We start from the raw sequence: 12,622 nt of genomic DNA, 5'->3' as shown, positions 1-12,622 counted from the left end.
TGTTCTGGTTGGTAGTATCCAGAACGTTGTTCCTGTTCTGGTTGGTAGTATCCAGAACGTTGTTCCTGTTCTAGACGGTAGTATCCAGAACGTTGTTCCTGTTCCAGACGGTAGTATCCAGAACGTTGTTCCTGTTCTAGACGGTAGTATCCAGAACGTTGTTCCTCTTCTGGTTGGTAGTATCCAGAACGTTGTTCCTGTTCTGGTTGGTAGTATCCAGAACGTTGTTCCTGTTCTGGTTGGTAGTATCCAGAACGTTGTTCCTGTTCTAGACGGTAGTATCCAGAACCCTGTTCCTGTTCTAGACGGTAGTATCCAGAACATTGTTCCTGTTCTAGACGGTAGTATCCAGAACGTTGTTCCTGTTCTAGACGGTAGTATCCAGAACGTTGTTCCTGTTCTAGACGGTAGTATCCAGAACGTTGTTCCTGTTCTGGATGGTAGTATCCAGAACGTTGTTCCTGTTCTAGACGGTAGTATCAAGAACGTTGTTCCTTTTCTGGATGATAGTATCCAGAACGTTGTTCCTGTTCTGGATGATAGTATCCAGAACGTTGTTCCTGTTCTGGATGGTAGTATACAGGACTTATCCTGGATTTTCTCACTAGTTATTGTGGAGTTATATGCATATTAACTGAAAACGATCCTCTCTCACAATGAGGAAGAATCCTTTCTGGATTTTTGAGGAAGTTCCAGATGCTGATCCGGATCACTACCAACATTTAATGGAATCTACGTCACACAAAGACGTGTTCTCAGAGAAAATCATAAAGATTAAGATTTGTGTGAAACATTGCTAACAGACATATTAACTCAGGTCAAACTTAACCTCCTCAGTAGAGGTAATAAACACAAAAACCTGAATTTGACCGACAGTATCAGACAGACCAGAAACTATCTGTATACAAAAATAAATGCATGTGTAACATTATGTATTATAATCTACTTCTTGTTCTGTAAAGTTCAGGCTCAGGAATAATTCCTTTGTGGATGTGATTTGTCTCTAAAAATGACTAACTTCTGTAACTTAATTCCTTTCCCATCATACGTTGACTGGAACCAGTAGTACCCTTGAACCGTACACTCATCGTCTTTACAGAACCCCCCCGACTGCCAAGTATAGTTTTCCCAAGTATAGTTCCTTTCCCAAAGCTCTGTTTCTCTCTACTCTCTCATACCTGCCCTACTTTCACAGCACTCTCACAAGTTGAGTTTCGCACTGTGTCCCTTGTGCTTCCACCTCTCCAGCGCACCTTCTTCCACGCTGACTTCAGGCCTCAGTTTTACCCCAAACCAGTAATACACTGTACATACGCTCAGCTCACTTGTATGTGCATGTTATTGTTTTATTTTCCAGACGTCTGCCAGAGTGAGTCCATTTTGTTGCACAGCTCAGTACAAAGTAACAGTACAGTAGTACAGGACGCGTACTGGTGGTTTCTTTTCAGACACAAAGTCACACATATATTAACATGCATAAGTAATACTTTTACAGGCTTGGGCCCTTTGACAGCCTGCGGTGCACAAACCTTTTTGAAATATTAATCACTCCTAGTATGTCATGCAAAACAGCTTTTTTAGTGTGTTACAACTTGATGGAAAACAGAGGTTTAGACTTGACAGCTTTCCGTGTTCTGGGTAGCTCTCAAGGTGTATAAAAGTCATGGGTGCAGTAGCAGTGTTTAGCCAACATGGACTGTGCCATTCCTGACGGCTTATTTAGCAGCGGCTAGATGATGTCGATTTGTTTAGTGCAGTTTGGTTTGGTGGGCCACACAGTTCACCACTGGATTTAGGATGGACCGGAGAGGTAAAATAACAGCAAAGTAACCTATAAAATACAAAAACTTCTGATTCTTTCTTTAATTTTTAGTGTGTTAAAATACAAGCACATACTCATAAACAGTCATTTTACAAAATATGTGGACAACCGAAAATTTTATTATTTATTTTATTTATTCATTTTAGAGTAATTACTGCAGTTCATTTTTAAAATTGATCCTTTTTTAATTTTTTTTATTTTTAGTGTTTTACAAAATATGTGGACAACCTGAAATTTTATTGTTTCTTTTAGAGTAATTGCTGCAGTTCACTTTTAAAATGGATTTTTTTTATTATTAAATAATTTGTATATATAGATTTTTATAAATGTTTTAAAGTTAAATATATTTGTTAAAACTTCAAATATAAAAATATGATATTTTATATATATATATATATATATATATATATATATATATATATATATATATTTTTTTTTTTTTTTTTTTTACTAAAGATATATGCTTTATATATCTTTATATTATATATTTTATAATATTTTATATTTTATTTCTGTTTCTACACAATGATTGTAATCATTCCAGGTATCTGAAACTGAAAAAAATCATATTTCTCATTATGTTGACAATAACTTTAGTTATTTTAAATGTACATTTTCACATTTCTCTGGTAATCTGGACCATCTAAACTCAATCACCTCATAATACAAACTTAGTTTAGATATATTAGTAAGAAAGACGTATCATATATCACAAGTTGCCTCTTGTTTGTTTAGATCCCCATTAGCTCCCGACGTAGCAGTTGCTATTCTTCCTGGGTCTCCATCATAAGGATATAAATGCATAACAGTTTTAAACAAACAAATAAATAGGATGTATATAAAACCTTCAACATGACAATGAAAAAATAATAAGCTAAATCAATGTATATAAGACAACAAAAAGTAAAAAATAACTATACAAAAAAAAAATAAGAATGTCATTTGGACAAATTAGTTTAAAGTTTCTTTTATTTTTATAATTAGAGTAAATATTTTCTATTTTACAGCTACCCAGTTCATCCTGTGGGCCAGATTAGTGCAGGGGTCACAGGTCACAATCCTGCAGGTTTTCCTGCTCCAACACACCTGTCTCAAATTGTGCAGAACTTCATAAACTGCTGGATCCATGTCATTTGAGTCAGTTATGTTGAATCAGGGAAATATTGAAAACCTGCAGGACACTGGCCCCTCGATGACCGACTGTGGAAACCCCGCTGTAACGGGCCAGTTTTGGGCCGCAGGCCAGATGTTTCTCCATCTTTCTCATGATCTTTTAGCGAGTTTGGAAACGAAAAGGTACCGTGTTGATTCGTCTTGTAAAGCTTGCCTCTACATAAGAGCATTAAATATGAGTGAAAAGCAGAGAAGAAGAGAGTAGGGACAACAGAGGAGAGTGCAAAGCAGAGTGACAGAGAGTGAAAGTGTGTGTGTTGAGGGAGAGCCAGGCCTAGTTTTTGGTGTGTGATCTAGGCCATTATCTGTGTTAGCACTGGTGGGGCTCCAACAGGCTCTGTGGATCCTGCATAACAATACCTTTTATGAGCCTGTATGTGTGTGTGTTGCCGCTGTTCATACACACATGTGTGATCATGCGTGTTAATGCCATTGGGCCATATGTGTTGTGCGCATGCGCCGCTGCATTTCTGATTATTGTTTTGTTTTTTTGTTTTTTTTAAACGAGTGAGTCTGCAGCCTTTTTTGGTAAAAACGTGTGTAAGTGTGTGTGTTTTGCTTTCTGCATGTGTGTACGTGCTTCCTCACGTGCAGATGTGCACTCTTGCTGTATCACCCTCGTCGTGAGTGCACCCCCCTCTCCAGCAGGGCCCTGGGGGCCTTCATTATGTAAGAAAGACATTACTGCAGAACAGAGACAGCGAGGCAGAGAGACATTACTGCAGAACAGAGGCAGGCAGCACTGATAACTCTGGCAGCTCCTGCTTAAACACAGCACGCACAGACCTCAATAACATGCACACACACACACACACACACACACACACACACACACACACACACACACACACACACACACACACACACACACACACACACACACACACACACACACACACACAGGAAGCCTGAGGTGTGATGAGGATAATGGCAAAGACTGAGAGGTTTCAGATGATTGGGAGCAAGCTTGCTGAATGCAGGAAACATCAATAAATCTTGTTCTGCATGATGATAAATATGTTTTCCTTTTTTTCTGCATCAATTCCTCACATTTCCTCATCCATGAACAAATTCTAACACTCCCTCCCCTTATCCCAACCATCTTTTATCCCCCTCATCTTCCTTCATCGTTAACTTCAGCGGTCCCCTTCCCCCTGGCCCACCGGCTGACCATGAAGGAGGTGTTTGATGCAGAGGGTCGGCCGCGGGTGGACCTGCTCAAAGCTCACCTTACAAAAGAGGGCCGGCTGGAGGAGGCCGTGGCCCTGCGCATCATCGATGAGGGCGCCGCCATCCTGCGTCAGGAACGCACTATGTTGGATATTGAGGCGCCAGTCACGGGTAAGGTGTTGAGATGAAGTTGGAGGCGGTATTGACTGAGTTAGCCTGCGAATAAGAGATAAAAAGCAGATAAATTAAGTCTAATATCAGACTGACCCAGATGTCTCCATGGTAAAAACCATTAATGACTTATTGTCATGAAACAAGGCTGATGTTATTGTTTATTATTGTTCCTGATCAAAAATTAGGAATAAAAACTTTTTTTTTTCCTTTTTAAAAAAGGCTCATTTTACATTTTCATCATGTCTTCTCATACAACAATGAGTCCATATACATGCACATAATCTGATCATTAAATGATTTCTGGAGTTACTAGATAATTAAATTATAAATAATCGTTTAAATAAAAAAATAATTTGCTTTATCAGTTAAAGCTGGGCTAGGTAATGTTGGGGAGCTAGCAAGATGTGAAAGTTTCCCCTCTGTCTTGGCCCCTCCCCCTGTACTGACCACTCCCCCTGTATTGGCCCCTCCCCCTGTACTGACCCCTCCCCCTGTCTTGGCTCCTCCCCTCTCTGGTTGTGCTCCTTGCGTGATTCGAGGCTTTTTTATTCGCAGTTTTTTCCACCAACGATTTTCTCTTTCTCGGCTGTTTAGCGGGAGGAGGCAAATAAACCGAGCTGGGTCGGGAAATCCTTTTTGCATTTCCTCAGCCATGTTTGCCTTCCGAGTTTCTTCTTCACTACTTTGTATTTCCATCCTAACACGCTGGTTATATGCAGGGTGTGGCTATCAGGTATGCACTGCTGTAGGGGGAGGAGGGGAGCCGGGAGAAGAAGCTTACGAAATATAAGAAGTTAACAACTCCATTTGGGTCGGAACGTTTGGATTGGTCAGAGTTTTTACAGATTTACAGTAAACTGAGGGGTCTAACTATATTTCTTATTGTTCATGATTACAGAATGTAGAGACTACTATCAGGACGAGGAACCGCTTCACCCAGAGGAACACGTCTCTGAGCAACATTACCTACCCTAGCTTTAATGTTAATTTTCTAATTGTGAGAAGCAAGATTAACATAAGTTTCTCCACGCCAATGTCTTTGTGCATGTTGAACCACATATTAGCATATTTATTCCATATATTCTGTTAAAAAGTTTGAAGCAAAGCAGTCACAACGTGAGCGGAACACAAAAGAAAAGCACGATGGTGTGCAGCAGCAGGAAGTTGGAGTATTAAAGTAAAACATTCACGTGGGGTCTATTTTGCAATTCATTAGCTTTCACATTAGCAGCTAATGCTAAGAACACGGGCAGCGCCGTGTTAAACAAAGAAACATGCGTGACTTTGCTGAAGTGTTTTGCCGAAAGGAAGCAGCATCCATGTGTCTCAGAAGGAAATTAAAAATGTAAGTAATAACATCAAAGGATAGATTCCCACTAAACTATCTCGAATGAACTAAAGCACAAAAGAGGTTTGTGGTTTCATTCTGGTGTTACAGAAATTCCTTCAGAATCCTTAATTATGTCATGTTGTTTGAGTTTGTTAAAAATATTACAAGTATTAACTCATTTTTTTTTAAATAAAGGAAATGTCTCAATCTCTGTGGATGTTTTTAATGTGGCAAGAACAACAAAAGGCTTGTTCGTAATCCAGAAAAGAGGAAATGACAACTGTCTGCGTCCCACTTTTCTGCATTAACCATGCCCACTAATCCCTGAAACTAACTAATCACGTAACAGTTGTCGGACACCAGCACACAGTTCTTCCCCGATAACATGTCGTAAACAAGCTGCAAGAATTCCCAAACCAACCCACCAGGAGAAACAGGCATTCTTCTTCCCCCACCTGCCTCAGAAAGATAATTTACATATATATATATAGTATTTATAGACCTGTCATATCTGATATGTTGTACTGTTTTTTAGCTGCTGGGTTTCACTGCAAAAACTCAGCCTTAAAAAACAAGAAAAAAATATAGAAAATCAGGTAAATGTTCCTTAAAATAAGATAAATTATTTGCCAACAGAACAAGAAAATTTGGCTTATCAAGACTTCCCAACAAGAGGAATTCTCTGGCATAAAAACTAAGGATTATTTTACCTTTAAAAAAAATAAGCATATGTGTACTAAATGTAAGATTTTTAATCTTACTTAGATTTCAGTTTTTGCTGTGTTGTTTTCATTCCGCTGTTTTTGTTAACACCTAAGAAAGAGTTAAAATTCCTAAACTCAACAAACAACTTCCTTTTAGTTGTTTGTTTATCGCGGTTTTGTGAAAAAGGCCAACTGGGAGCAGATTTTGTTAAAAGCAAGCTGAAGACTCGGCTCTTCAAGGAGCACTTCTACACTTAGTTTAACTATATTTATTGGAAAGTTGAAGAACTTAGCCAAGTTCTTTGCAACAAACTTTATGGTATTAAGTCTTTGTATTATAACATAGGTGATATTGTGGGGTGGGAAGGGAGTAAACAACAAAAAACAAAAAAAACACCCCCAAAAAACAAAAACAAAGGTCTTCATGGAAGGACCTGCGTCCAACTGGACAGTCCACCAGCACCTTCCTATGATGTCCTCTACTGTTTGATTTTCTGCTTGTGTTTTTCTCACTCATATGTAAGTCGCTTTTGATAAAAGCGTCTGCTAAATGACTGTAGAATAGTATAGAATATTTTTCCATTTGCAGAGATATGCTAGCTGTTTCCTCCTGTGCCCAGAAGTTAGCGAGGCTAGGCTAGCTAGCTAGCTAGCTGCTGCTTCTGCTATTATTTTCATTTACCTTACTGACAGCAAATAAATCCCTGTTTAAAAATAGAATAATAACACAAAATGTCTTATTTATTACTCCCAAACAGGCAGTCCAAACAAACAAACAAACAAAACTAAAGATATATTAGCATTCATATGTTTGTTTAACACCAAGAACACAGTTAGTAACAAATAGAGATAGAAATAACTTAGAACTTGTGAATTATTCAGAATCTATTTATCTAATAATCTATAACGTATATGTTTATCATCATTTTGATGTTATGTTGCACTTTTATCCGGCTCCTAAGCCCCTCACAATGACTGTGGAAATATCTGGATGCATTTCCCTCCCTGGGAGATGACATGAACTGAGGTGAATGTAGAAGAGAAGAGAAGGAGGAGACTGAGATCAATGGAGAACAAAATAGAAAACAGATTTTTAAACATTGGCGGAGAAGACAGACAAGCAGGCAGCCAGGCTCAGACTCTTCTAACCTATTGACACTGCTTGGTTAATGTACCTATGCGTATGCTGATGTGTGTGCGTATGTTTATGCAAATGCAAGCAGTGAGATAATTCTGTGTGGGTTGTTGCGCCCACGCAGTGTGGGAACATCGCTCAGCTTTCACAGGTACAGATCCCCGGGGACGAGGACAGATAGACGGGCAGATGGAGAGACAGTCGATCATAAGCAGCTTAGTGCAGAGGTTCTCAAACCTGCGCACTCCCAATGAGCAACATATTGATCCTTGTTGCTAGGTTTCTCTTTTTCTACAGATTCTGACCCAGAAACATGCACTTAAGAAGGCACCAAGGAATATAAAGTCTTCATAAGCTATAGCAGGATATCATATACTTATAACTTTCACTTATAAAACTGCTGAAAAACCAGTACAGATTAAGTGTTTAGCACTCTGATTTGGTGTTTTTCAACATTTAAAGGTAGACTAGTCCAGACGGAGGCGTAAAATTTGAGCCGACAGGCTTTTAGGATGCCATGCAAAGACTTCTGGGAGAATAGGTTTGACAAGGCAGACAGGTCAGTTTTACCCATGCCATTTTGCATTCCCTATTACCAGTTTAAATGAAAGTAAAAAGGAGATACAAAAACAGATAAATAATGGCAAGTGGATGGAGACAGACGCAGATGGACAGACAGATGCAAAGTGGCCATCGTAAAATGGCTGCAGAGGGGATCTATGACATCAAGTGAAAGGAGAGACCAGACAGATGGAGAGGGAGATGGATGGAGAGATGTATGTTGGCAGATCATACAGACTGTCCTGAAGTCTTAGAAAAAAAGTTCAGCATGTATGACTTTTTTTTTTTAAAAACTTTTTGTAGTTGCTTTCCATTAGTTTGGTGACACTATGAAAATATTTCAGTGAACATACGTTTTGTGACTGTACTGCCTTTTTTCATCATCAAGGCCAATACGCATTTGGTTTTTTATAGTAAACTGAGATGACTACAGAGATGTTTTGCATTTCTTGTCAAAGCACTAAAAATGAAAAAATAAAAAAATCTCTCTTCTAGTAACCTAATTTGACGTACTATCTTTGGTTTACTCGACTTATTTACAGTTGTGCTCACATGTCTTCATCCCCTTTCATTAAAGAAAAGGCTGAATTTACAACAGTCACTCAAATAACTGGAGAAGGAACAATAACTAAAAATTTGCAAAAATATAATTTAGTAATATAAGACACTGTTTTTTCATTTAATTAAGTTGAAGAAAGAAAAACAAACAAACAAATTGGTCCTGGATAAATTAGAGCACTTTTCTGTTGAACAGTGGGACAAAATACCTGCCAACAGGTGCAGAAGTCTGACTGAGAGGATCAGAAAACACCTGACTGGAGCGGAAACATTAAAGGATTGTTCAACTTAATATTAGTTTATTACATATTACATCAGTCATAAACTATCTTATTTGTTTGCTCTTAAAAAAATTATTTCTATTGAACCTGAATCAGAAAATAACGTAATTATTTTCATAAAAGTTTTATTTATTATTACTTTAGTCAATTTCAGTTTATTTTACAGGCAGCTGTTTTTTTCCTTTTTTAATGACAGTGTATGAATAAATATGAGCACAACTGTCTTTATTCTCTACATTACACAGTGGCTTCTGCCGAAGCAAAAATGTGCTCATAAACCTGCAACCTGGAGATGAAGAGCCAACTAATGTTTTAAAATACAGATATAATAACAAATGCAGGTTTTAGCAGTTTTTCTTTTTTTTCACGGAATAATTAAATTGGATTTCCACAAATTTATGACACTAAGGGTGCATTCACATCAGGATAGTTAAAAAATAAATAAATAAATAAATAAATTTAAAAAAAAAAAAAAAAAAAAAAAAATTATATAATTTTTTTTCTTTTTTTTAAAAATGTTTTTTTTATTTGTGTATTCTTGTTAGTTATTGTTTAATCATTTGCCTGCACTAGTTTGCTTGTTGTTTCATCTAATATTTCATATGTGACAGGAGGAAAACTGGGCTATACATCTGACATAGTAACATGGCAGACTGATACTTTTTTTGATCAAGCTGAACTCAAAACCAGCATGACTGCAGTTAATGTTTATATAAACATCAGTCGTTTATCTTTTGCAATGTTTATTGATAATTTTGTTGGAAAATAAAAAAAGATCTGACAAATTTCTCAGAGTACGTAGGCAGAACGGCTCAACTAAAAAATATCAGTTTGATATTAGACTAAAAAAAGCTGACTGGCTATAATAAATGGAAAAAAAATATTCTATACTTTCTCAAAGCACTTTGTTAGACTAAAACTGATCATATTGAGCTTTTAAAATGACTGGTATACATGATTTAGTTCTGTTCTCCATCAGACAGATGAGTGATGTTTCTAGATCAGCACACAGGACAGATATACCTCTGCAGATGCAAATCAGGCCATTTGGAGCCACTGAAGCAAAGATGGTCTCATATTTGTCTTTTCAATTCCTAACACGTGGAAGCTGAAAAACTGTAGCTTCTTCATGACACCAGCTGCTGTTGTGTGCTGTTTCTACAGTGTGTGGAGATATTCACGGACAGTTCTTCGACCTGATGAAGTTGTTTGAGGTTGGAGGTTCTCCTGCTAACACGCGCTACCTCTTCCTAGGGGACTATGTGGACAGGGGCTACTTCAGTATTGAGGTGAGGATGGGTGTTGTACTGGTTGTATACCAATTATCTGTCTGAGTCTAATCTTTATAAGTGTGTATTAGTGTGAAAAGCTTAATGCCCACTGTAATGTACACTACTCACAAAAAGTTAGGGATATTTGGCTTTCAGGTGAAATTTATGGAAAATGCAATATGTTTATGCTACAGTGATATAATATCATAAAAGTAAGACATTTAAGTAGAAGGATGCACTACTGATTTCCTCATCTCAAAAAATTCATTCAACACAAAAGGTAACAACAATGGTAGTTACACCACAACAAAAAATTTGAACGTCTCAATATCTCGTCATGTGCCCTTGAGCATCAACTACAGCTTGACAACGACGTCTCATGCTGTTCACAAGGCAACTTATTGCCTGCTGAGGCATGGCATCCCACTCTTCTTGAAGGGCAGCCCTCAGGTCATTGAGGTTCTGGGGTGCAGGGTCTCGAGCCTCTACACGACGGCTCAGCTGATCCCACAGGTTTTCAATGGGATTCAGGTCTGGAGAGAGTGCAGGCCATTCCATTTGAGGTACACCAGTCTCCAACAGCCGTTCCCTGATGATGCGGCCTCGATGAGCAGGAGCATTGTCATCCATGAAGATGAAATTAGGCCTGTGCTGTTCATGTAGGGGCACAATCACTGGATTAATGATGTTATTCAGGTAGTATGGGCTTGTCACTGTACCATTCACAAAGTGTGGGGCAGTTCTGTACCAAGTGGACACCCCTGCCCACACTGTAACACCGCCACCACCAAAAGCTCGCCTGGTGACAACAGTGGCTGATGCACAGCGCTCTCCCTGACGTCTCCAACATCGTTGCCGGCCATCATTTCTGCTCAGTGTGAATCGACTTTCATCAGAGAACAGCACTGAGGCCCACTGGTTCCTCGTCCAGCGTAAATGCTCCCTGGCCCATGCAAGACGATGATGCCTGTACCTGGTGGTGTGGTCAGGTACCCGTGCAGGTCGTCTAGCACGCAGACCACGCTGATGGAAACGGTTTGGAATGGTCTGACGTGACACTTGGGTGCCTCTCACCTCTCTTAAACGTGCCTGGAGTTGAGTGGCATTCATCATCCGGTTTCTCAGGGCAGTGTTCACAATGTAGTGGTCATCAGCACGGGATGTGGCCAAAGGACGTCCACTTCTAGGCCTTTCTGTGACTCTTCCAGTCTCTCCATATCTCTGTTGCAACCTGCTGATGACACTCTGTGACACTCCAAGCTCAGTGGCCACTTCTGTCTGAGAACGTCCTGTTTGAAGCATCGCAATGGCAAGGGACTGTTGTTCCATTGTTAGGTGTCGTCTTGGTCTCATGATGTCAAAATGTGAACAGCATGATGAGGACAACTGTTTAAACACCAGCTCTAATTGAACCAGGACATTTATTGGTCAATTCAAGGATCACACACCTGCCGTGATTTTTGCCGTTAAGCTCCTTGTTAGAGAACAGCAACTTGTGCAAAATGTATTGAAACATTTAACAGTTGGACATGTGCATTTAAAAGCTTAGAGAAGATCACATTAAGTTCACCTGTACAGGTTTGAATGCATTTTAGGCTTGTTGTGAAATTTCACCCAAAAGCTGAATATCCCTAACTTTTTGTGAATAGTGTATATGCAACGAGTGTACAACTAAATGGTGTCAATGGTGTAGATTCCCAGCGGTCTAATATGCACTCTGTTGGGGCAAGGTTTACATCACTGAAATGTACAGTTGCAGCATTGTATGTAATGTAGTATAACTGTACAAAAGGTACTTGATGAAAGCAGACACAACACAATGTGTATATGACAGCCATGTCACCAGTTACCAGCTTTCAATTACTCCTCAGATTGTTTGCATTACATATAAAATGCTATTTAATGTAAACTTTTAGGACAGCTGAGGGCTGTTTTGCCATTTGATGAATTAAAACTGATGTAAATTCAATAAATGAATTATATTTTTTGTAATTACTTTGGCTGAATTTCACACAAAATCAGCAGTGTGACTTGAGCTTATTGAGAAACTACGACGTATGGATGTCAAGAGTTTGGAGCAGAGTGAGCCGCATTTAGGCCACCTTCATAATGCTTTCCAAGGACACATAAGCAGGGGACTTATTGTAGCGCAGGGCTGACATTATAAAATTGTGAGAACATCCTCTGAGTCACTTGTAGGGTTAAATGAATGATACAAGTGAAAGCATATTGACTGACAAAGATGTCATAGCCACAGCTGTTTTCAATTAATTTCGTTAGCTCAGTTTTCTTGTCAAAAAGCTGTTTGTGTTGAGGCGGGAAAGGATCAGTTCGCCTCCAGCTCTGTTAATTACAGTCGCTAGTTGCTTATTCAGGAGAGGAATTCCTAATAACAGCCCCATTGTGATTCTATCTCAACGTTTAAATGTATATTTCTTGCTAT

At 38.8% G+C, this 12,622-nt stretch overlaps 1 protein-coding gene across 1 annotated transcript in view; it reads left to right on the top strand.

Moving 5' to 3' along the window:
* ppp3cb (protein phosphatase 3, catalytic subunit, beta isozyme) overlaps positions 1 to 12,622 on the top strand; it is a gene marked incomplete at both ends in the record, with an annotated part of 53,470 nt that overhangs the window by 14,002 nt on the left and 26,846 nt on the right. The window contains 2 exons of the mRNA XM_079250556.1: positions 4,136 to 4,336; positions 10,073 to 10,197. Of these exons, the coding sequence (XP_079106682.1) occupies positions 4,136 to 4,336; positions 10,073 to 10,197 (326 nt within the window). The remainder of the gene's footprint in view (positions 1 to 4,135; positions 4,337 to 10,072; positions 10,198 to 12,622) is intronic.

Source organism: Telmatherina bonti (genome assembly GCF_933228915.1).
Source record: "Telmatherina bonti genome assembly, chromosome: 12".
Taxonomy (NCBI): domain Eukaryota; kingdom Metazoa; phylum Chordata; class Actinopteri; order Atheriniformes; family Telmatherinidae; genus Telmatherina; species Telmatherina bonti.
This window is presented reverse-complemented; position numbering and strand designations above follow the sequence as displayed.